This window comes from Dendrobates tinctorius, unplaced genomic scaffold, assembly GCF_039654945.1.
Source record: "Dendrobates tinctorius isolate UK_male_01 unplaced genomic scaffold, ASM3965494v1 ptg000020l, whole genome shotgun sequence".
In the NCBI taxonomy this organism is placed as follows: domain Eukaryota; kingdom Metazoa; phylum Chordata; class Amphibia; order Anura; family Dendrobatidae; genus Dendrobates; species Dendrobates tinctorius.
Window position 1 is genome coordinate 14,576,710 of NW_027361688.1, and position 22,291 is coordinate 14,599,000.

Below are 22,291 nucleotides of genomic sequence, written 5' to 3' on the forward strand. Positions count from 1 at the left end.
GAGATATGACTCAGTCACCAATTGTTTCTGTAAAATTTGAGAACTGTTAGCAAGTATGATTGAAAGGAATGGGCAAGACCAATAGGTTACTAACCACAATTCTAAAAAATGGAAAAAAAAAAAATGAGCGTGGGTCCTAACTATAGTCTTAAAGGAGCGGAGTTGTGCACAAACCATTATTGCAGCGACACTGCACCAGCACAGCACCCATGGGACTCTGTCTTGAAGAATAGGTGCTATGAGGCTCTAGGCCACACACCCTTTTTAGAGGTGCAGTCCATGCTCTTTTTTTAAGCGGACTAACCAGGATGGTGCAAAAAAAGGGAAGTTGTAACCATATTCATTTTCAACTGTGAGCAGTAATCCATCTAAGGTGGGCATATGTGTGATCCATAACCTTTGCCCACCATCAATTTCCAGAATTAATTAACAGGCTGTGGTCAAGTACAATCTTACAAACTGTATGATGTGATCTATTAACATGTCTCTATGGTGATACGTCAGGAAACAAGATCTCCCTTCACAGCACTCCGTATGGACAAATGTGGTATTACAGGTGCAAACAATTTTTTTTTTTTTTTTTTAAAGAGACAGGCTCTGACAATTATGGTACATTTAACATTTTATTGTGGTTGCAGTTTCATAATACATTGTTGGAAAAAAAAAATCTTAATATCTTAAGCAGCTGAAATGTTGAAATTTAATAGCTCTGAAGAAATAAAAGCCAATTTTTAGTAGGGACATTTACCCCAGATGATAACTGAGTGCATTTGATTGATTTATTAAAAGCATACAATATTTAGGCAAAGCAGTGGTTTTAATCATTTTTTTTTTTAAAGGTGATGTTAATAAAAGTCAGATTTAGCCATGGCGTCCATATTACCGCCACTATACTAAGCCTGAATCCAAGGAGGGGGGGGATGTTTGTGTCTGTACAATGGACGCTAAAATGTGGACTCATTATTGCCACCAGAAAAAAAAAAAAAATTACATTTGGCGTAGATGACCCAGAATTTTTAAAAATATCGAAATTTGTTCCTTATAATGATGACACAAATGGAAACTATATACAAATAAAATGAAACCTGCCTGTCGAAAGACTTCAAAGATGGGTTAATAAAAGAATGAAAATAAAAAATAATAATACTATATTTAAATGAGTGCTGTGATCCTATTGCTCAGGATTTCCAAATTCATGCCAATTTTTAACAATATTTTTTTTTATTCTGTTTTTATAAATTAATTTTTTTTTACCCCACTCTCCCAAATCTGAACTAATCTGTACTTTTTTTTTATATATATATAATGTACCTAGGATTTTTTTTTTTTGTTTTACACATATATATTTTATTTTTTACTTTTTAATTCCAGGATGTTTTTTGGGGCTTATAGGTGTAACTTTTTTTTTTCTATAGGTTACTGAAATTAAAAAAAAAATTAAAAAAAAAGTCTAAAACTAAAAAAAAAAAAAAAGTGAATTAACAAAAGCTGTGATATTGGCTAGTATGTAAAGAAAAAAAAAATATAGATATATTTTAGCACATATAAAAGCGTTCTGCATTTAATAGTGTTGTCAGATTAAAAGCTACCGGTAATATATAATGTGTATAAAAATAAAACAAAAAAAACGAAAAAAAAAAACAGTTGAACTATTATAACACTATAAGGTCAACCATAAAAGTACCACTGCTGGCTAATACAAGCCAAAATTTTTGGCAATACCTGTAACAGAATGAAGATGTTGATTTTTCTTTTTTTTTTTTTTTTTTTTTTTTTAAAGCAGTTTGCAATAGAATAAAAGATATAACAGTAAAAAAAAAAAAAAAAAAAAAAATTTTTTTTTTTCTTTAATGGACACAAGAAAAAAAAATAGTAAACCGTGTAATACTCTAAAGTGCAGCGCGATTCTGCTGGTGCATAATCTCATGATGAACTTTTTTCCTCTTTTGCTGCCTCTAAAAATTTCCGTAAAAATTTCCATCAATATAATTGTATCAGTAGAAATCAGTTTGTTTCACAGCTGAGATTCCTGAAGATCTTGTGCAAAGGCGGTGCTGTACTGGAGGGTTCGCCGTCTGGAGAGGTGGCCTTTTAAATACAGTGCTAATATACATGGTTCGATTCAGCTTAATGAGAAACACATTTTTTTTTTTGGTAAACATAAATAGAAAAATGAAATTTTTTTTTTTTTAATTTTAGCACTTTATATATCAGAGTTGGTCCGATGGTTTCGAGAGCGTTTTATGGCTCCTTTTCGAATCTTAATCCTGTTGGGAGAAAAAAAAAAAAAGAAAATATTGAGAAAAATGCGACTGGCTCGTGAGTTTTGCATAAAGTAAAAAAAAATGGTTTTTATTTTTTTACTTTAACTTTTTTTGTAACTTTTTTAGGTCTAAAACGTCGAAATATTTGCCAAAAAATTAAAGTTTGCAATTGATAAAATCAGAAAAAAATACATGAAAACCCCATGTAATACAGAGCTAGAAATCGCCTGATCCATTTTCTGCTTGTCTGTAGCCACCACTAGAGGGAGCTTACCGCATACTGTGCAGAAAATGGAATTCAGTAAGAAACTGTTAGGCAGTTAGCTCCTTGGCTCCCTCTAGTGGTGACTGCAGGCAGCAAGAACTGAATAACTTAACTCTACGTGTACTTATAGGACTTGCTTTGTGTGAGAAAGACTGAACTTCAAATACTACAAAGTATGAATGAAACTGATCATCATATGTTGTGGTAGAGACTCACATTAAAAGGTGTACTTATTTTAAAGAGTAACCTTTGCTGTTGTTTTTTTTTTTAAATAAAATAATAGTAGACGTGGAAAAAAAAGTTTTATAATATTTCCTATTCAAGAAATATGCTTACTTTTCCTCCTGGACTCATCTTTCATTCTCAAAATTCACCTGTAAAATGTGTCTTCAGTGAATACAGATTTTCCCAATATTGATTTAGGAGATGACAGTTGGTGCTTAGAAATTTCTATGGAGAACATCATTTTGGGATAACTTGCAGTATAATGTTTGTGCCTGCTTCTAGCGCCTCCCTAGAATGTCTATGTCTGCCTCTAGCTCCTCCCTAGAATGCCTGTGTCTGCCTCTAGCTCCTCCCTAGAATGTCTGTCTGCCTCTAGCTCCTCCCTAGAATGCCTGCCTGCCTCTAGCTCCTCCCTAGAATGTCTGTCTGCCTCTAGCTCCTCCCTAGAATGCCTGCCTGCTTCTAGCTCCTCCCTAGAATACCTGTGTCTGCCTCTAGCTCCTCCCTAGAATGTCTGTGTCTGCCTCTAGCTCCTCCCTAGAATGTCTGTGTCTGCCTCTAGCTCCTCCCTAGTATGCCTGCCTGCCTCTAGTTCCACCCTAGAATGTCTGTGTCTGCCTCTAGCACCTCCCTAGAATGCCTGTGACTGCCTCTAGCTCCTCCCTAGAATGTCTGTGTCTGCCTCTAGCTCCTCCCTAGAATGCCTGCGACTGCCTCCAGCTCCTCCCTAGAATGCCTGCGTCTGCCTCTAGCTCCTCCCTAGAATGTCTGTTTCTGCCTCTAGCTACTCCCTAGAAAGTCTGCGTCTGCCTCTAGCTCCTCCCTAGTATGCCTGCCTGCCTCTAGTTCCACTCTAGAATGTCTGTGTCTGCCTCTAGCTCCTCCCTAGAATGCCTGTGTCTGCCTCTAGCTCCTCCCTAGAATGTCTGTCTACCTCTAGCTCCTCCCTAGAATGCCTGTGACTGCCTCTAGCTCCTCTCTAGAATGTCTGTGTCTGCCTCTAGCTCCTCCCCAGAATGCCTGCGACTGCCTCCAGCTCCTCCCTAGAATGCCTGCGTCTGCCTCTAGCTCCTCTCTAGAATGTCTGTTTCTGCCTCTAGCTCCTCTCTCTTCCATAGAATTTTAAAAGCACAAACTGTCATCTCTTATCTCAGTAAGGGGGAAATCTGTCTTCACTGAATACAGTTGTTACAAGATCAGTCGAGGGGGAGAAATAAGCAGATTTCCCTGATAAGATATATTATGAAGTTTCTTATTTTTATGTGTATTATTAATTCATGAACTACACTGTGTTCCAAATGATTATGCAAATGATATTTTTCTCTGATTTTCCTAACTAGTCGCTACAAATGACAGTCAGTCTAATAAAAGTCATCACCTGTTAGATTATACATCGAATTTTATTGAAGAAACCTCCCAATGATAACAGTATAATCTCCAAAATGAATAAAAACTCAAATTGCACTGTTCCAAATTATTAGGCACAGTAGAATTTCTAAACATTTGATCTGTTTTAAAGAACTGAAAATGTTCATTTGTGGAATTTGCAGCATTAGGAGGTCACATTCACTGAACAAAAAAGCTATTTAACTCCAAAACATCCTAACAGGCCCAGTTACATGGTAACATAGGAACCCTTCTTTGATGTCACCTTCACAGTTCTTGCATCCATTGAACTTGGGAGTTTTTGGAGAGTTACTGCTTGTATTTCTTTGCATGAAGTCAGAATAGTCTCCCAGAGCTGCTGTTTTGATGTGAACTGCCTCCCACCCTCATAGATCTTTTGCTTGATGATACTCCAAAGGTTCTCTATAGGGTTGAGGTCAGGGAAAGATGGTGGCCACACCATGAGTTTATCTCCTTTTATGCCCATAGCAGTCAATGACTCAGAGGTCTTCTTTGCAGCATGAGATGGTGCATTGTCATGCATGAAAATGATTTTGCTCCTGAAGGCACGTTTCTGCTTTTTATACCATGGAAGACAGCTGTCAGTCAGAAACTCGATATACTTTGCAGAGGTCATTTTCACACCTTCAGGAACCTTAAAGAGCCCTACCAGCGGTTTCCCCATGATTCCGGCCCAAAACATGACTCCTCCACCTCCCTGCTGATGTCGCAGCCTTGTTGGGACATAGTGGCCATCCACCAACCATCCACTACTCCATCCATCTTGACCATCCAGGGTTGCTCGACACTCATCAGTAAACAAGACTGTATGAAAGAAAATTAGTCTTCATGTATGTCTGGGCCCACTGCTACCATTTCTGCTTGTGAACACTGTTTAGGAGTGGCCGAATAGTAGGTTTATGCACTACAGCAAGCCTTTGAAGGATCCTACACCTTGAGGTTCGAGGGACTCCAGAGGCACCAGCAGCTTTAAATATCTGTTTGCTGGTTTGTGATGGCTTTTTAGCAGCCGCTCTCTTAATCCGATGAACTTGCCTGGCAGAAACCTTCCTCATTCTGCCTTTATCAGCACAAACATGTCTGTGCTCGGAATCAACCACAAATCTCTTAACAGTACGATAATCACGTTTAAATTTTTGGGAAATATCTAATGTTTTCATCTCTTGACCAAGGCATTGCACTATCTGATGCTTTTCCGCAGCAGAGAGATCCTTTTTCTTTCCTAAATTCCTTGAAACCTGTGCCCTGCTTAATAATGTGGAACACCATTCTTAAGTAGTTTTCTTTTAATTGAGCTCACCTGGTAAACTAATTATCACAGGCGTTTGAGATTGATATCAGTGATCCAAAGAGCCCTGATACACAATACCATCTATGAGTTTATTTGAAAAACAAAAAATTACATCTTTATGACACTTAAATCCAATTTGCATAATAATTTGGAACACAGTGTACAAATGAAAATATTGATTAATCTGTAATGAAAATCACATTGTAACAAGACCAAAAAAACGATGAGAAATGTTACTTACCATTAGAGTCAGACTTTTTCCCTCCAGTTGTCATCTGTTAAAATATAAAAAATATTGGAAATATTGTTCATCACTTTGTTTACCCTTAGGCCATCAATTTCAGACTGCTAGGGTCCAAATCTTAGCAGCCCCAAGCAATCAGTTCATTAACCAGCTGAAGACAAGACTATTTACCCCCAATTCCAGACCATTTCCATTTTCCTTTTTTTTTTGTACATGCGGTTTTAAGATTGGATGTTCTTTTTTTTTTTCTCTCCATGGAGATGAGTCTCGTAAGAGGGATTTGAATTGGCAGTGACTTTTAGCTTTTTAATGTTTTTTTTAATTATTATTTTTCATCAGGGTTAGGGTTAATCAACATTTAAATACTTTTTTTTAACCTTGTTTCATCTATAACTGGGGCAGGTATATTAGCCCCCGTTACAGGAGAACTTCCTGGCTGCATTGCAAAACTGACTGGGTCTCCTGGGACAAAGCAGTTCTTGCTCATTCCTTGTACCCGATGATCACATGATTGCAGGGTCTAGAAACGGAAGCACTCTCAGTGCTTCTTATATTGTATACACGGCGCTTGTTCAGTAATCGGGAACGCATAGACAATAATAAAGTCTCTCTGCCTTCCCTATGAGGAGTCAGGCTGTGTCTGATAGCTTGCTTCCCACTCCCAATGTTGCACAATCGCGTATAGCTGCTTTACTCTGCAGTGATGTTCTAAAACGTCACTGCAGAGTAGAACGTGGACCACCTGGACATTTATTGTCTGTGGGGGGGTCCAGAAGAAGTTAAAGTGGCTGTGGCACATTGGAAATGGCACAGCTCCCTATATTATGGAGCAGCCATGAGTGGCACCACTTTTTTCCCCATACAAGAGAATTAGAAGAACTTTCAAGACAATTCATAGCCATCACACAACGGGAGCAGATTTCCTAAATCGGTCTTAAAATTAGATGGTTAAAAATTTATCACGGGGGTAATATGGCAGCCATGGTAAGGGTTTAGTGTCACCAATATCCATTTTGAAGCATTACTATTATTATTATTATAGCGCCATTTATTCCATGGCGCTTAACATGTAGGGAGGGGTATACATAAAAACAAGTACAATAATGTTGAACAATACAAGTCATAACTGGTACAGGAGGAGAGAGGACCCTGCCCGCGAGGGCTCACAATCTACAAGCATACATAATATTGGGGAGAAAATTGTGGAGAAAGGAATAACCCTCTAAAACATTGAGATCATGTTCTGCCCTCACCTTAGTTGGTGACCCAGGTTTCTCCGTTTGTTGCTTTTCCCAGATATTACGTTTGCCGGATACATCTCCAGGTCTTAAATCCTGAAGGTGAAAAATATAAAACTTATTATAGATCATAGATAGGTCATCAAACCCATCATGATTCAGAGAGAGGGCTTTAGAAAGGGGAGATCCCAATCTATAATATCCGTATGTCCTAATGGGGTATATAAACAAAATATCCTGGTATTCTGAGTTAAAGGGATTGTCCCTTGAGGGACATTAATTGCACCATCTTGACCCACACCCATCGCCAGAATAGGGGTCCTCCGTGATCTCCCGTTCTGGCCATTATCTTACTTCCTGTGAGTGGAGAGTTGTCTCTCTCTGCATTCCTTGCACGGGGAGTATCAGAGAACAACTGTAGCAATGACTGGAGGCAGCACCATCTCTCCATTCACTGGTGGTCGGAAAGTGGGTGTGGGGGACCCCCATTCTGGAGATAGGGGCATCTATCTGGCATTTATGGTAGTGTTTATCCTTTGGATATGCCAAAGATGTCTCTTGTTAGACAACCCCTATGAAGGCAGTCAGTCATCTGTGAAAGTCTACATCCTTTAATTAACATGTCCTGTCCTGCAGTATTCAGGCCGCCCATTAATTTTTGGTTGACACTGTGCAATCCATAATTTTCCATGCGGGAACTGCATATTGCTGGATTCCCTAAAACAAAAGGGATCCATCTACAAAAAGCATACTTGTCAACTTTCTTGGAAAATGAGAGACCTCCCTGACTTCTGGAGAGTTGGCAAATTTCCCGGGAGTATTAATATCCTCCTTGAACCCCATAGTATGTGCAGCAGATCATGAACGTTTCCTAGGCATGGTAGCAAGATGCCCTGGAGGCCAGAGGCACATTCAGGAGGTGGGAAATAGAAGCATATAAGGAGAGTGGTCGGTATAAGGAGACATGGCTGTGGAAAAATTTTAACTTCATGTTAAGGGAAGTGAATCTCCTGCAAGACCATTTCAAAAAGTTGGCATTCCAAAAATGTACTATCCACAGTCATACTTGGCAACTTTTCACTGATAGCATCTGCCAGCAGATTTCGACCATAGTCTCGTCTTTTTTTGGAAGCCATTCTCCCTCTCTGCTTAATCCTTGCCTGTCCCAGATCTGGTCCCTGCATGAATAAACATCCCAGAATCCCTGCTTTCTGGTGGGTTTCAGGCAGGTTCGGTGGGGTGTGGGAGACTTGCTCACTCTCTCCGAAGTTTGGTAGGTCCCCTCTTATTCTGGAAGCCTCCTACATGTTGGCTAAGATTCGTTGTAAGGATGTCCAAAACCAGACATGTTTTATTGAAATTTAGTCTAGTAAGCTCTGTTCTTCATGGGTCAGAGCACAATGACCAAAATTTGGGACTGCCTTAGGCAAATTATGACTAACCAAATCAACCATTACTCCCATAGGTCTATGGAAGTGAGAAGAAGAAGCTGATGCCAAACTCATCCTGAAGGAAGATCATCGGTATAGGTCCGGAGAATCAGCTAGCTTAGCTTAATCTACTCTTTCTTCATGGATGGTTGTGTCTTAAAGTGTTCAAAATATGGATTTTGGCCCTTCCATCCCATTGTAATTAACACATTATTACCTGATCAGCTTACTGAAAAGATCCAATAAGGAAAGAAGAAGAAGGAAGAATAAGACATCAGAGAGGAGATTTCTTCGAGAGGGGGCAGATGGATAGACGAGCAAGGAAAGAAAATCAGCTGATTGAGCGAGAAAAAGATAAGGGTCAAAAATGGCTTATAAGGTGAGCATAACAAAGATAAAAAATTATTAAAATACTGTATTTTTGAGGAAACATAAAAGAAAAAGACCTCAGTAGCAATTTAGAGAACCTGGTTTTCTAAGAAAACTGCCTGACGTTCAGTACAGTATAGTGTATTCCTAGCCAAGTAGTCACTCGATCAATCCGGTGAGGGTCCGAAAACCTGAATTCCCACCGATCATCTTTTTGAAGGCTCCACAGTGGTCATAAGTACATAGTGTATAAAGTCGGGAATGCACAGCTCCATACACTGTGTAGTGGCCGAAGCTGGGTACTGCAGCTCGGCTCCTATAGAAGTGAATGTGATCTAAGACGTGGTACTAGCCACTACATGATAAACGGAGCAGTGATGCCTCAACTCCATAGACTCTTAAGCGAACATGGGAGCTGAACAGCTGAACGGTGAGGGAAATGGTTATCGGATCATCACTGATCAGATATTGGTGAACATCAATATGTAAGTCCTGTACAACCGTTTTGAAGGGATTATAATATCTGCTTTCCTCTAACTGTAGCGCCACACCTGTCCACAGGTTGTTTGTGGTATTGCATCACTAGAAGAAAAGAAGTCATGTGTTCTAATCCTGGACAGTCCCTTTAATCACTGTGTTAACAACCTGTATTCACAGACTGTACGTCCACACATGGAAACATGGACGGTAAGATGGCTGTAGATCACATTGAGCTTTAGCACTTACTGAAGGTTTCGAAGAAGGCGTTTTGTTGTTCTCTGGAGTTTTTGTAAGCCATTCATTAATACGGCTTGAGACGCCCACCTTTAATCCTGCCGTTTCCTGGAAACACAGAACACCAGACAAGATCTTAGCATAAAAAAAATGTTAAAAAAAGGGGATTATGAGAATAAAAAAGCCAGACTTGACTCAACACCTTTTAGAACAAGTAGAAGGAATAAGTGGATCCTTGACCAAATTATGTAAATTATTAAAGATCCAATGACGGGAACGTTTTATATTATTTTGGAACAACGATGAGATCATGTCACAGCCAAAGAGTCAGACGTACTTATATTATGAGCACACCCAGGGAGGATACTTGGAAGAGTTGAAGAAAGTGAGCAAGCGGGCGACCAGAGGAAGCAACCACAGACATGAGCACATGAGGTCCATATGCCCTTAAAGATTATATGGCCGTCATTCACGAGAGGCCCCAACTTGGCCAGAGCCACCAGCAAGTGATTCCCGTTCTGGTGGATCTGACCTGTCCATTTATTACATGGGTGACCATTCATTTGACTGGCTGATCGGTTCCTTCATGACAGTATCCTCATTGGTCTGCCAGTCGATGGTGTCTGTTGATTTTTTGACAGCCGCTCCACTGTCAAAGATCAGTTGATGGGGGAGTTGGGTTTGTAGTGCGTTTCAGGTTTTGTGGGCCCTAGAAAGCATCTTCTCTTGGACAGCTTACCCTCAAGGACAGCTGCCTAAATCTTCATAGAAGGTTATTATTAATTTCATGAATGGGCATTGTTGGATAGAGCATTTAAAAGGAATCAATTTTGCAATTTAACGCTTGATAAAAAAATTTTTAGCCATTCTTGAGATATGAACACTTTTCATTTGTTTACAGCCAGAGACTAGACTAGAGGCTAGATAGCAGAACAAGTGCACTGCTTATGATTTCTTTTCTATTGAACTTGTAAGCACTATTATGTGGAACGGGCCGTTACGTCCTAGCTAAACAGCACTGGTAGTCGGTCTCCTAGGCAAAAAAGCTAAAAACAAAAAAGCGTCAACATCTGAACAAACACTTAAAATTTTAATAAACTGTGCTTGTTTTTAACCATATTCATTTATAAAGATGGAAATATCCCTTTAAAGGGTATATCCAGGGCCTTCTGAAAAACAAAAATGTGCTCAAGCACTAACAGGCAGGGAGATGCTTCTTACCTGCCTGTTGTGCCCGGTGCCATTCTTCCCCAGCACAGAGCGGTCACAGACCGCCCCTGCCGGTGATTCAGCTGCCTCTGCTGACGTCACATCAACAGAGCGGAGGCTTCTTTTCTGTTCTGCTCTGTCGACAGGGCGGGACTTCTGGTGTCATTCTGATTGACAGTTAGGCAGAGGGAATCTGGCTGTCAATCAGAATGTTGTCGGAAGTCCCGCCCTGTCGACAGATCGGAGTGGAAAAGAATCTGCCTCTCTGTCGACATGATGTCAACAGAGGAAGTTGAATCGCCAGCAAGAGCAGTCTGTGACCGGTCTGTATCGGGGAAAAAATGGCGCCGAGCACAACAGGTAGGCAACTATCAACTACCTGCCTGTTAGTACTTAGAAAATTTTTTTGTTTTTCAGAAAGTCCCGGATGTCCCCTTTTAAGGTCATAACTATAAAGTAATATATTTGTTGCTATAATGAAACAAGCAATGGTTACCTTATTCGGTGACAGTATTCCACTGGGGGATGAGAAAACATTTCCTTTTTCCCACATGCTCTTTATATTCCGCACACCCTCGGTCGCCAAAGGAAGGTCGGAAGGCGCTTGTTTGGCAGGTTTTGGGCCTTTGTTGTTCTACAAAAAAAAACAAAAAAAACAGAACAGAGTACCTCGTTTAAACAGTCACATAACTGGTGGGACCAAAAGAAAATTTAAAGGGGTTGTTCAGTGAATAAAACTATTTTAAAAGGGCACGCACCAGTTCAGGTATGTCCTCACAGAGTTTTTCTTTTAGAGCAGATTTAGCGCCAAAATTTACATCAACATTTTTAGATAAGGATTTTACATGTTAAAAAAAAAAACTGTGTAAAAATAATTCTTTAATTTTTAAGGGTTATACTTCTCGAGCTCTCTTCCCAAGTCTTAGACCCCTCTTCGGTACAATGGAAATGCCCAGTCAATTACAATCCGTAAAGAGGACACGTCTAGTGTCCATTTTTTTCCCACCTATTCTATTCCCGCTGATCCACTGAGTATTCAGTTTTTTTCTTTTTTAAAATCCGTCATATGGTTCCTGAGTTATGGGACTTTTTATTTAGTGTGTCTAATGTGCTCCAAGGCGTCAAGACGAACAGAATCCTCAGGGGCGTGTCTTTAAGGCGCATGATCACTCTTTAAGCCACACCCCTTGTACCGACCATAAAAATTAGAACTGAATAAAAAGGCCCATATCTCTAAAACCGTATGGCGGATTTTTAAAAAATAAAAACTGGAATGCTCAGGGGAGCAGCGGGAATAAAATAAGAATAAAAACTGGATACTTTTGACCTGGTGACAGGCCCCCTTTAAGATCATAATTAACTTTTTGTTGATCCAGAAGAAGCCATTTCGCCTTTGGGTTGTTGTTTTTTTTTTGTTGCTAACTGATAAAGAGGTCATCTCGATAGAGGACTAAAAATAAATCTTGGGCCATTCGAAAAATTATCGGACCACAAATAGACCGAACACTTACCCCAATCGCACTGGTGTACTGCTCAAGTCGGCTGTCGATCTTGGACACCACTGCTGGTTGTGAAGATTTAACGCTGAAAGAAACAAGTCATCTCATAAATGTTACGGTACCAAAGCGTCATTATACTGGAAAAACAGCTATGCGGTCCATATAATTAATGGTCTAGACTGGTTAAATTTTATTAAAAAAAAAAAATACCAACATTAATGGCAAGAGGTTTCGAGTCTTGACTGATAAAGGAAAAGAAAGCCACCTTCTTTAATCAGATTTATGAAGAACCTGCGTGACAACCAATATGGCCGCCATTTTATCTCCCAATGGGGTTCTCACCCAGCTCTATCATCAATGTCAAATTCTACTACAGCGACTACATGCTATATATACACAGCTTCAGCGTTTAATCTAAGGAGAAGGTTCATAGCAACTAGGCAGTCAGAGGACAGGGAAGGGGCAGGGAGATTGAAAGTACAAATTCTCACTTTTCAGCATCTACTACTGCCTTATTATTCAGACATCACTTAAAAAACAGCTTTAATTGGAGAAAAACCTTTTTTTAAACGGTCATTGAATATAAACGTTGACGTGAAGAACAATTCTAAAATGTTAAATCTACCTTTTTAATGTAAATATACACTACCGTTCAAAAGTTTAGGGTCACTTAGAAATTTCCTTATTTTTGAAAGAACAGCACAGTTATTTCTATTGAAGCTAACATGAAATGATTCAGAAATACACTCTATACATTGTTAATGTGGTAAATGACTATTCTAGCTGCAAACGTCTGGTTTGTAATGCAATATCTTCATAGGTGTATTGAGGCCCATTTCCAACAACCATCACTCCAGTGTTCTTATGGTACTTTGTGTTTGCTAACTGTGTAAGAAGGCTAATGGATGGTTAGAATACCCTTGAAAACCCTTGTGCAAGTATGTTAGCACAGCTGAAAACAGTTTGGCTGATTAGAGAAGCTATAAACCTGACCTTCCTTTGAGCTAGTTGATAATCTGGAGCATTACATTTGTTGGTTCCATTAAACTCTCAAAACGGCCAGAAAAAAAGAACTTTCATGTGAAACTCGACAGTCTATTCTTGTTCTTAGAAATGAAGACTATTCCATGCGAGAAATTGCCAAGAAACTGAAGATTTCCTACAACGGTGTGTACTACTCCCTTCAGAGGAGCACAAACAGGCTCTAACCAGAGTAGAAAGAGAAGTGGGAGGCCCCGATGCACAACTGAGCAACAAGACAAGTACATTAGAGTCTGTAGTTTGAGAAATCGACGCCTCACAGGTCCTCAACTGGCAGCTTCATTAAATATTACACGCAAAACGCCAGTGTAATCATCTACAGTGAAGAGGCGACTCCGGGATGCTGGCCTTCAGGGAAGAGTGGCAAAGAAAAAGCCATATCTGAGACTGGCTAATAAAAGGAAAAGATTAATATGGGCAAAAGAACAGACATTGGACAGAGGAAGATTGGAAAAAAGTGTTATGGACAGATGAATCCAAGTTTGAGGTGTTTGGAACACACAGAAGAACATTTGTGAGACGCAGAACAACTGAAAAGATGCTGGAAGAGTGCCTGACGCCATCTGTCAAGCATGGTGGAGGTAATGTGATGGTTTGGGGTTGCTTTGGTGCTGGTAAAGTGGGAGATTTGTACAAGGTAAAAGGGATTTTGAATAAGGAAGGCTATCACTCCATTCTGCAACGCCATGCCATACCCTGTGGACAGCGCTTGATTGGAGCCAATTTCATCCTACAACAGGACAATGACCCAAAGCACACCTCCAAATTATGCCAGAACTATTTAGTGAAGACGCAGGCAGCTGGTATTCTATCTGTAATGGAGTGGCCAGCGCAGTCACCAGATCTCAACCCCATTGAGCTGTTGTGGGAGCAGCTTGACCGTATGGTGCCCATCAAGCCACACCAACTTGTGGGAGGGGCTTCTGGAAGCATGGGGTGAAATGTCTCCAGATTACCTCAGAAAATTAACTTCTAGAATGCCAAAGGCCTGCAATGCTGGAATTGCTGCAAAGGGATCATTCTTTGACGAAAGCAAAGTCTGAAGGAGAAAATTATTATTTCAAATAAAAATCTTTTTTTCGAACCTTGTCAATGTCTGGACTAGATTTAACATTCATTTGACAACTCATTTGATTAATAAAAGTATGAGTTTTCATGGAAATCAGAAAATTGTCTGGGTGACCCCAAACTTTTGAACATTAGTGTAATTTTTTTATTTTAATTTTTTTCCCCCATTTTCAGCATTTTTTTTAACCCTTTGTGCAGTTTATAGAAATGTGTTTACCTGGAAACCATGAACAAGAAGGAAAGCTGCAGTGGACGAACCTCATTTCAATTCTATTTATGGCTTGGGTGGACAGTAATAGTAAGTTTACTAGGTTTATTACCACAAAACAATTAAAAAGTCTGATTGCGATAAAGCTAATTATTGTATGCCAGATTTGACAATAGTCCTGGGGGGTGGGGCTTTCATTTCCCAAATTTTGGCTTGTAAATGTTGATAAATATGGAGTTTCCATTTTTGGGGTATAGGGGTCCAATTCTGATACACTAATTAGGGTTTTCAAGCACAACCAGCCTAAACCTCAAGCACAACCAGCCTATGCCTCAAGCACAACCCACCTATACCTCAAGCACAACCAGCCTATGCCTCAAGCACAACCAGCCTATACCTCAAGCACAACCAGCCTATACCTCAAGCACAACCAGCCTATACCTCAAGCACAACCCATCTATACCTCAAGCACAACCAGCCTATACCTCAAGCACAACCAGCCTATACCTCAAGCACAACCAGCCTATACCTCAAGCACAACCAGCCTATACCTCAAGCACAACCAGCCTATACCTCAAGCACAACCAGCCTATACCTCAAGCACAACCAGCCTATGCCTCAAGCACAATCCATCTATACATCAAGCACAACCAGCCTATACCTCAAGCACAACCAGCCTATACCTCAAGCACAACCAGCCTATGCCTCAAGCACAATCTATCTATACCTCAAGCACAACCGGCCTATACCTCAAGCACAACCAGCCTATGCCTCAAGCACAACCAGCCTATGCCTCAAGCACAACCCATCTATACCTCAAGCACAACCAGCCTATACCTCAAGCACAACCAGCCTATACCTCAAGCACAACCAGCCTATACCTCAAGCACAACCAGCCTATGCCTCAAGCACAATCCATCTATACATCAAGCACAACCAGCCTATACCTCAAGCACAACCAGCCTATACCTCAAGCACAACCAGCCTATGCCTCAAGCACAATCCATCTATACATCAAGCACAACCGGCCTATACCTCAAGCACAACCAGCCTATACCTCAAGCACAACTAACCTGTACCTCAAGCACAACCAGCCTATACCTCAAGCACAACCAACCTGAACCTCAGGCACAACCAGCCTATACCTCAAGCACAACCAGCCTATACCTCAAGCACAACCAGCCTATACCTCAAGCACAACCAGCCTATACCTCAAGCACAACCAGCCTATGCCTCAAGCACAACCCATCTATACATCAAGCACAACCAGCCTATACCTCAAGCACAACCAGCCTATGCCTCAAGCACAACCAGCCTATACCTCAAGCACAACCAACCTGTACCTCAAGCACAACCAGCCTATACCTCAAGCACAACCAGCCTATACCTCAAGCACATCCAGCCTATACCTCAACCACAACCAGCCTATACCTCAAGCACAACCAGCCTATACCTCAAGCACAACCAACCTGTACCTCAAGCACAACCAACCTGTACCTCAAGCACAACCAGCCTATACCTCAAGCACAACCAACCTGTACCTCAAGCACAACCAACCTGTACCTCAAGCACAACCAGCCTATACCTCAAGCACAACCAACCTGTACCTCAAGCACAACCAACCTGTACCTCATGCACAACCAGCCTATACCTCAAGCACAACCAGCCTATACCTCAAGCACAACCAGCCTATACATCAAGCAAAACCAGCCTATACCTCAAGCACAACCAGCCTATACCTCAAGCACAACCAGCCTATACCTCAAGCACAACCAGCCTATGCCTCAAGCACAACCAGCCTATACCTCAAGCACATCCAGTCTATACCTCAAGCACATCCAGCCTATACCTCAACCACAACCAGCCTATACCTCAACCACAACCAGCCTATACCTCAAGCACAACCAGCCTATACCTCAAGCACAACCAACCTGTACCTCAAGCACAACCAACCTGTACCTCAAGCACAACCAGCCTATACCTCAAGCACAACCAACCTGTACCTCAAGCACAACCAGCCTATACCTCAAGCACAACCAACCTGTACCTCAAGCACAACCAGCCTATACCTCAAGCACAACCAGCCTATACCTCAAGCACAACCCACCTATACCTCAAGCACAACCAGCCTATGCCTCAAGCACAACCAGCCTATGCCTCAAGCACAACCAGCCTATGCCTCAAGCACAACCAGCCTAAACCTCAAGCACAACCAACCTGTACCTCAAGCACAACCAACCTGTACCTCAAGCACAACCAGCCTATACCTCAAGCACAACCAACCTGTACCTCAAGCACAACCAACCTGTACCTCAAGCACAGCCAGCCTATGCCTCAAGCACAGCCAGCCTATGCCTCAAGCACAGCCAGCCTATGCCTCAAGCACAACCCACCTATACCTCAAGCACAACCCGCCTATACCTCAAGCACAACCCGCCTATACCTCAAGCACAACCAGCCTATACCTCAAGCACAACCAGCCTATACCTCAAGCACAACCAGCCTATGCCTCAAGCACAACCCGCCTATACCTCAAGCACAACCAGCCTATACCTCAAGCACAACCAGCCTATACCTTAAGCACAACCAGCCTATACCTCAAGCACAACCAGCCTATACATTTGCCACAACTCAATTAATAGCAGGATATTATACTCAAAGTACTGAACACAGACATGTAATATGGGATCCATCAAAGCATTACATTTGAAAAACAAATATTGCTTAAAGTGTAATCGAGGTCTTAATTTCTTCATGGAACTTGCAGTAGAATGCCTGACGCTGCCTCCATCTCCTATCTCAGTAATGGGAAAATCTGTCTTTACTGAAAACAGATTTTACCGATTTTTTTTCCATGAATTGAAAGTGAAAGTTCAGTCCAGGAGGAGAAAGAAGCAGATTTCTCTGATAAGATACTGTATTTTACAAAGTTTCTAATTTTCATGTGCACTATTGATTAATGAAATAAAAATTAGGACGGTTACACTTTAAATGCAGAATTTCAGATCTCAGCTAATTTATCGCGCACTCGTCTACATAAAATTATATTTATGGTGTCTACGGCCCTTACATTCGCAGACTTTCCAGTAAAACATCTACAGTTTTAACTGCATCCGCATAATATTAGTAAAACATCTAAAAAAAAAGTATAAACCATAAATGCATCAAAATTTTACTTCTAAGCTTATTTATCGCGCTTTACAGTTGGATTATTTTATGGCGCACCTGTACCCATAAAATGATATTTATGGTGTGTTCGGCACTGTTTACGGAGGTGTTACGTCCGCCGTGACTTCACTAGTAGATCGCCAGGTGTCGGAGTTTTAATGGCACCTGTAGAATGTCGCCCTCTAGTGTTGATTTATTGGAATGACATCCGTCAGGATTATTATGACTCACTTTACACACAACAATGGGTATCCATTTCCTACTTAAGTCGTAGATAACATCACAAAGCAAAGATGTCTGCCTGGGCGTTTGGGAGCTCTGCTGACGGCTTTAACCATAGAACAAAGCCTTCATTTACAGCAACTTGTCATGGCCTAATGAGCGTTCGCCTGAGAATAGGAGGAAGGGAACTCAAACAGCAGAGGACAATAAGGGTGCAATCACCTCCGAAAATTGGAGTCTGGATTGACGTCAGTGGCTACTGAGCCGCGTCATGTAATGATCTTGTTGGCATCGGTTATGGGGCTCTTTTTGACAATTTTGTAGGGCTTCAAATGGAGCAGCGTTAAGTCATAGATTCTGGAATTTATTTAAGGCGTATGCTTTACCTAATACATAATATTGTATATATCAACAAGTCAGACCCCCAACAAGTGGGTAAACCTAATTAATCCTTGAAAGGGGTTGTCTGTGCCTGGGGTTCAAGCCTGCAGTCACCGGGAGCGGGCAGTCATGTGATTTGCATATTTCTGGCCACATTCCGACTAGACTTGTCCTGCCCCGCTGCATTCTATGAATTGAACCAGACTGTCCAAGTCTAGTCGGCACATGACCGCATGTGTGCAATTACTTTACTCACACGTCGATTGCCAACGGGCACAGTGCACACTGTAAGGATTCACAAGACTGGACAACCTCTTTAAGAATTGGGCGATTTTTATTTTTTCTTGTTTTCGTTTTTTCCTCCCTACTTTCCAATAGCCATAACATTTTTATTTTTCCATTGACATACCTAGCCGTACTAGGGCAGGTTTTGTTTTGCGAGACAAGTTGTAATTCTGATTGACACCTTCTTTCTTATTATATAAAGTCATAAAAAAATTCCACATGCAGTGAAAAGCTGGAAAACAACACAATTCTGCCATTGATTTTTTTTAGGTTTTGATTTTATAGATTCTTCAGGTCAGTATGATTACAATGATACCAAATGTATTTATGTATATATATTTTTATATATACAATTTTCTTTTTAAGATCGTTTTTAAGTATTTTTTATGTGTTTTTTTTTTTCACTTTGCATCAGTCACCTTGCTGGACTTGTACCTGTGATCTCTTGATTGCCTATAAAACACACTGCAATATGTAATTACGTAGGTTGTTCATATGTCTTTTTAGGATGCATGGGCATGATAAAGGGGGGGGGGGATGTCCTTCTTAAGACCACCCTTCTCAAGACCACCTAGAATTCTACTGGTGATGTATCACTGCATGTATGGTTCAAACTCAGGACTGGCAATCTTAGAATACACTGCCATAATACAGTATGGCGATGTATTGTACAAGGGAGCAGAAATTCAGAGATTTAAGTCCCATGGGGGCTCCAATAAAAAAATGTAATATATATATATAAATCACTATTTTTTAAATGTTCATCTAACAAAAAAGTGAGATACAGAGATCAGAAAGTCATTTGGACCTCAAAATGGTAATGATAAAAACCATAGCTTGTCCCACAAAAAATATGGCCGGATACGGCTCTATCAACTGAAAAAAAAATTATAACTCGTGGAATGCAAGGAGAATAGTCAAAAGTGAAGAGTGGTCCACTGGTCCTCTGTCACTCAAGAGCCTGAATAAGCCTGGAGCAAAAGGGACACATTTTCCCCTCTTGTCATGTGAAGCTACTTCTTATTACTCACCTTTTTTGGGCAGATCTATTTAAAAATTCCGCCCGTTCCTCAATCTGCAATGAAAACATAACAGAATTTTATAATTTTATTCCAGACATGAATGCCATTCTATACACTAATTTCTAAGGCCCTAGGAGAGAAAGAGGCCCCAACCTCCAGTAGTCATTTTTGTCAACTAAAAAAATGCATTGTTATAAAATATAGAGTGGTACGTTGGCCTGGGTGGTATTGAAAAGAGAAGAAATATAAACCAGGCCTTTTAGCAAAAAGGTACCGTAATGGGGGTATAATTGAGGCCCTTTCTCCTGTATGAGTCAAGGCTAATTTTATATACAATATATAACACAACAAACCCAAACCACGAGTTAGTGCAGCCATGCAAAAGAGGAAAAAATGTATAAGAGAATATAACTCAAATAATAATATAATAATGACATTTTACGTTACATGTAGAGAAGACTTTAGAGTAGCATAATAAAAAAAATAAATGTGACTATTCTAAAATGTATATAGGCATCACAGCATTCATAAATTGGATATATTAGAAAAATATCACGAGAAGTGAATCCTATCTTTCATTCTTTCATAATATTCCTTATGCTCAGTTTTACTAAACAGCCGTTGCTTTAATTAAAACACTACAGTCTGCTCTACGTGTAATCACAGGCTAGAAAATAAAATATCTGCCACTCAATGTTGCAAAGAACCTTTTATTGTTATTTTTTCTTTTCATAGACCTGTTTGTAATTTGTATTTTTCTTTTAATCATTATTTTTTACAATTATTTATATCCCCTAAAACAATGAGAATTACAAAAATAAACTATCATTTTTTGACCACTAGGTGGCAGATTTTACTAAATCTACCAATAGGTTTCACACACACAACACACACTTATTTTCAATGACATACACTGTATAAAATCACAAAGTACTTCTGTAAAAAAAAGAAAAAAAAACATTCACTTTGAAATCAGTCCAAATATTGTCAATTTGATCAACAACAAAAAAGGATCAGGAGGATACATATTTTTCCCCACTAGAAAAAGCTTTGGGGAGGGGAACCTAAAGGAGACCATCTGTGTATAGAATCATGGGAAAGAAGTATGTAAACTGAACTTCTCTTACAAAAAAAAACAGATCTCTCTAGTGCCACCTGGTGGAGGTAGCCACCCAGTAAGTTTATTTGACCACTGAAGGGACCTTGCAACGGAATCTTTCTCAGATATTGTTAGTTGAAGTTGGAGTGTGGTTGTAAAATTCATATAAAATAGAGCCACGTCTCATCTTCAGAAACTACTACATTTCTATATCACATACTAGAAGTATAGTTTCACCTTGCGGAGAATGACATGCTAAGCATGCTGAGATGAGGAGACAAAGCCGCAATGCTCCTCTGGGAATTATGCAAATTGTCTCTTCAGAGAGGAAGAGGACTAGAACTCTACTGCCACCTATTGGAAGTAGCAATCCTAAAAGTCAATGTCGACCCTTTAACGAGCCTTGTTACATGACTTGGGATAAAAGCCAAAACCAGAATCTCAATTTGCAGACAATGTGTTTCGGGGTACTGCCCCTCGTCAGTGCAAAGTGTGAGATCTGGCTTGGCTGTGTGAGAAGCATCTGACCAATATCCAAGAAGTATCGTTTCTCCTTGCAGAGAATGACATGCTAAGCTTGTCATTCTCCACAAGGAGAAACGATACTTCTTGGATATCGGTCAGACGCCCAAACCAGATCTCACACTTTGCACTGACGAGGGGCAGTACCCCGAAACACTCACAGTGTTTGCAAATTGAGATTCTGGTTTTGGCTTTTATCCTAACTCATGTAACAAGGCTCGTTAAAGGGTCGACATTGACTTTTAGGATCGCTACCTCCAATAGGTGGCACTAGAGTTCTAGTCCTCTTCCTCTCTGAAGAGACAATCTGCACTATATCACATACTGTAAGACAGTAATCTGATTTTTAACAACATAAAACAATGTAATTCTTCATTTCCCCTGTGGTGGCACTGTGGAAAAATGGAACACTTGCTGCCAAGTTCCAGCTGATTGGTGTGATCAGCTTATTGCCAAGATTGTCTTCTAAAAGTGGACAACCCCTCAAGGTCAACCTGTAATTTTCATTCTTGGTCAAGAATCACAGGAAGAGCAACAGGTACGTATCTACAAGGAAAGAAATGTGGGGTCGTACCTTAAAAGCTGAACCTTTTGGAGTAAAACACTTGAATGGTTTCTTCTCCTCTGATAACCCATCGTCTGGAACTTTCTGGCGTTTTTCTGCGGCTTCTGCTCGTCTCCTCTCAATTTCTTCTTTTAGTTTCTTCTTTTCTTCCTAAGGTGCAGGAAGCAAAATTTGGAACTTTATTTTGTCCACTCGCTAAATACAATGGAAGCAACCAACTTGTAGACGGGGCAGAACACCATTTACTGCCCTTGATGGACTTTGGCTGTTTTTGTTACCAAAATCAGCGCCACAATGGTCAACAGTACCAATGGGTCATCAGAAAATGACCTATTGTTTAAACTAAGAGTTTTGTTATTAAATGCCGTTTTTTTTATTTTGGCAACTTTTTTTCCCATATCTTCACTTAAAATAAAAAAATAGAAATCTTGCAATTCTCACACCGGCCACTGGGGCTTTTTTTAGACTCTAACTTCCTGTTCTTTCAGGAAATGTACTTTTACATTAGCAGCAATCTTTTTGTGTTAAAGCATCTAATGAGAGTGTGCAAATGTC

The 22,291-nt window shown here is 40.3% G+C and overlaps 1 protein-coding gene across 6 annotated transcripts in view; it reads right to left on the reverse strand.

Annotated features, from left to right (window-relative positions):
* Positions 1–610: 610 nt before the first annotated feature.
* Positions 611–22,291, reverse strand: part of CALD1 (caldesmon 1) — a 153,677-nt gene continuing 131,996 nt past the window's right edge. For all 6 annotated transcript variants that reach the window (XM_073567758.1, XM_073567759.1, XM_073567763.1 and 3 more), the window contains 8 exons: positions 21,746–21,886; positions 19,560–19,603; positions 12,168–12,240; positions 11,153–11,290; positions 9,460–9,555; positions 6,950–7,030; positions 5,694–5,727; positions 611–2,267 (listed from right to left, as the gene is read on the reverse strand). In XM_073567758.1, the coding sequence (XP_073423859.1) occupies positions 2,242–2,267; positions 5,694–5,727; positions 6,950–7,030; positions 9,460–9,555; positions 11,153–11,290; positions 12,168–12,240; positions 19,560–19,603; positions 21,746–21,886 (633 nt within the window). In that variant the 3' untranslated portion in view covers positions 611–2,241. The remainder of the gene's footprint in view (positions 2,268–5,693; positions 5,728–6,949; positions 7,031–9,459; positions 9,556–11,152; positions 11,291–12,167; positions 12,241–19,559; positions 19,604–21,745; positions 21,887–22,291) is intronic.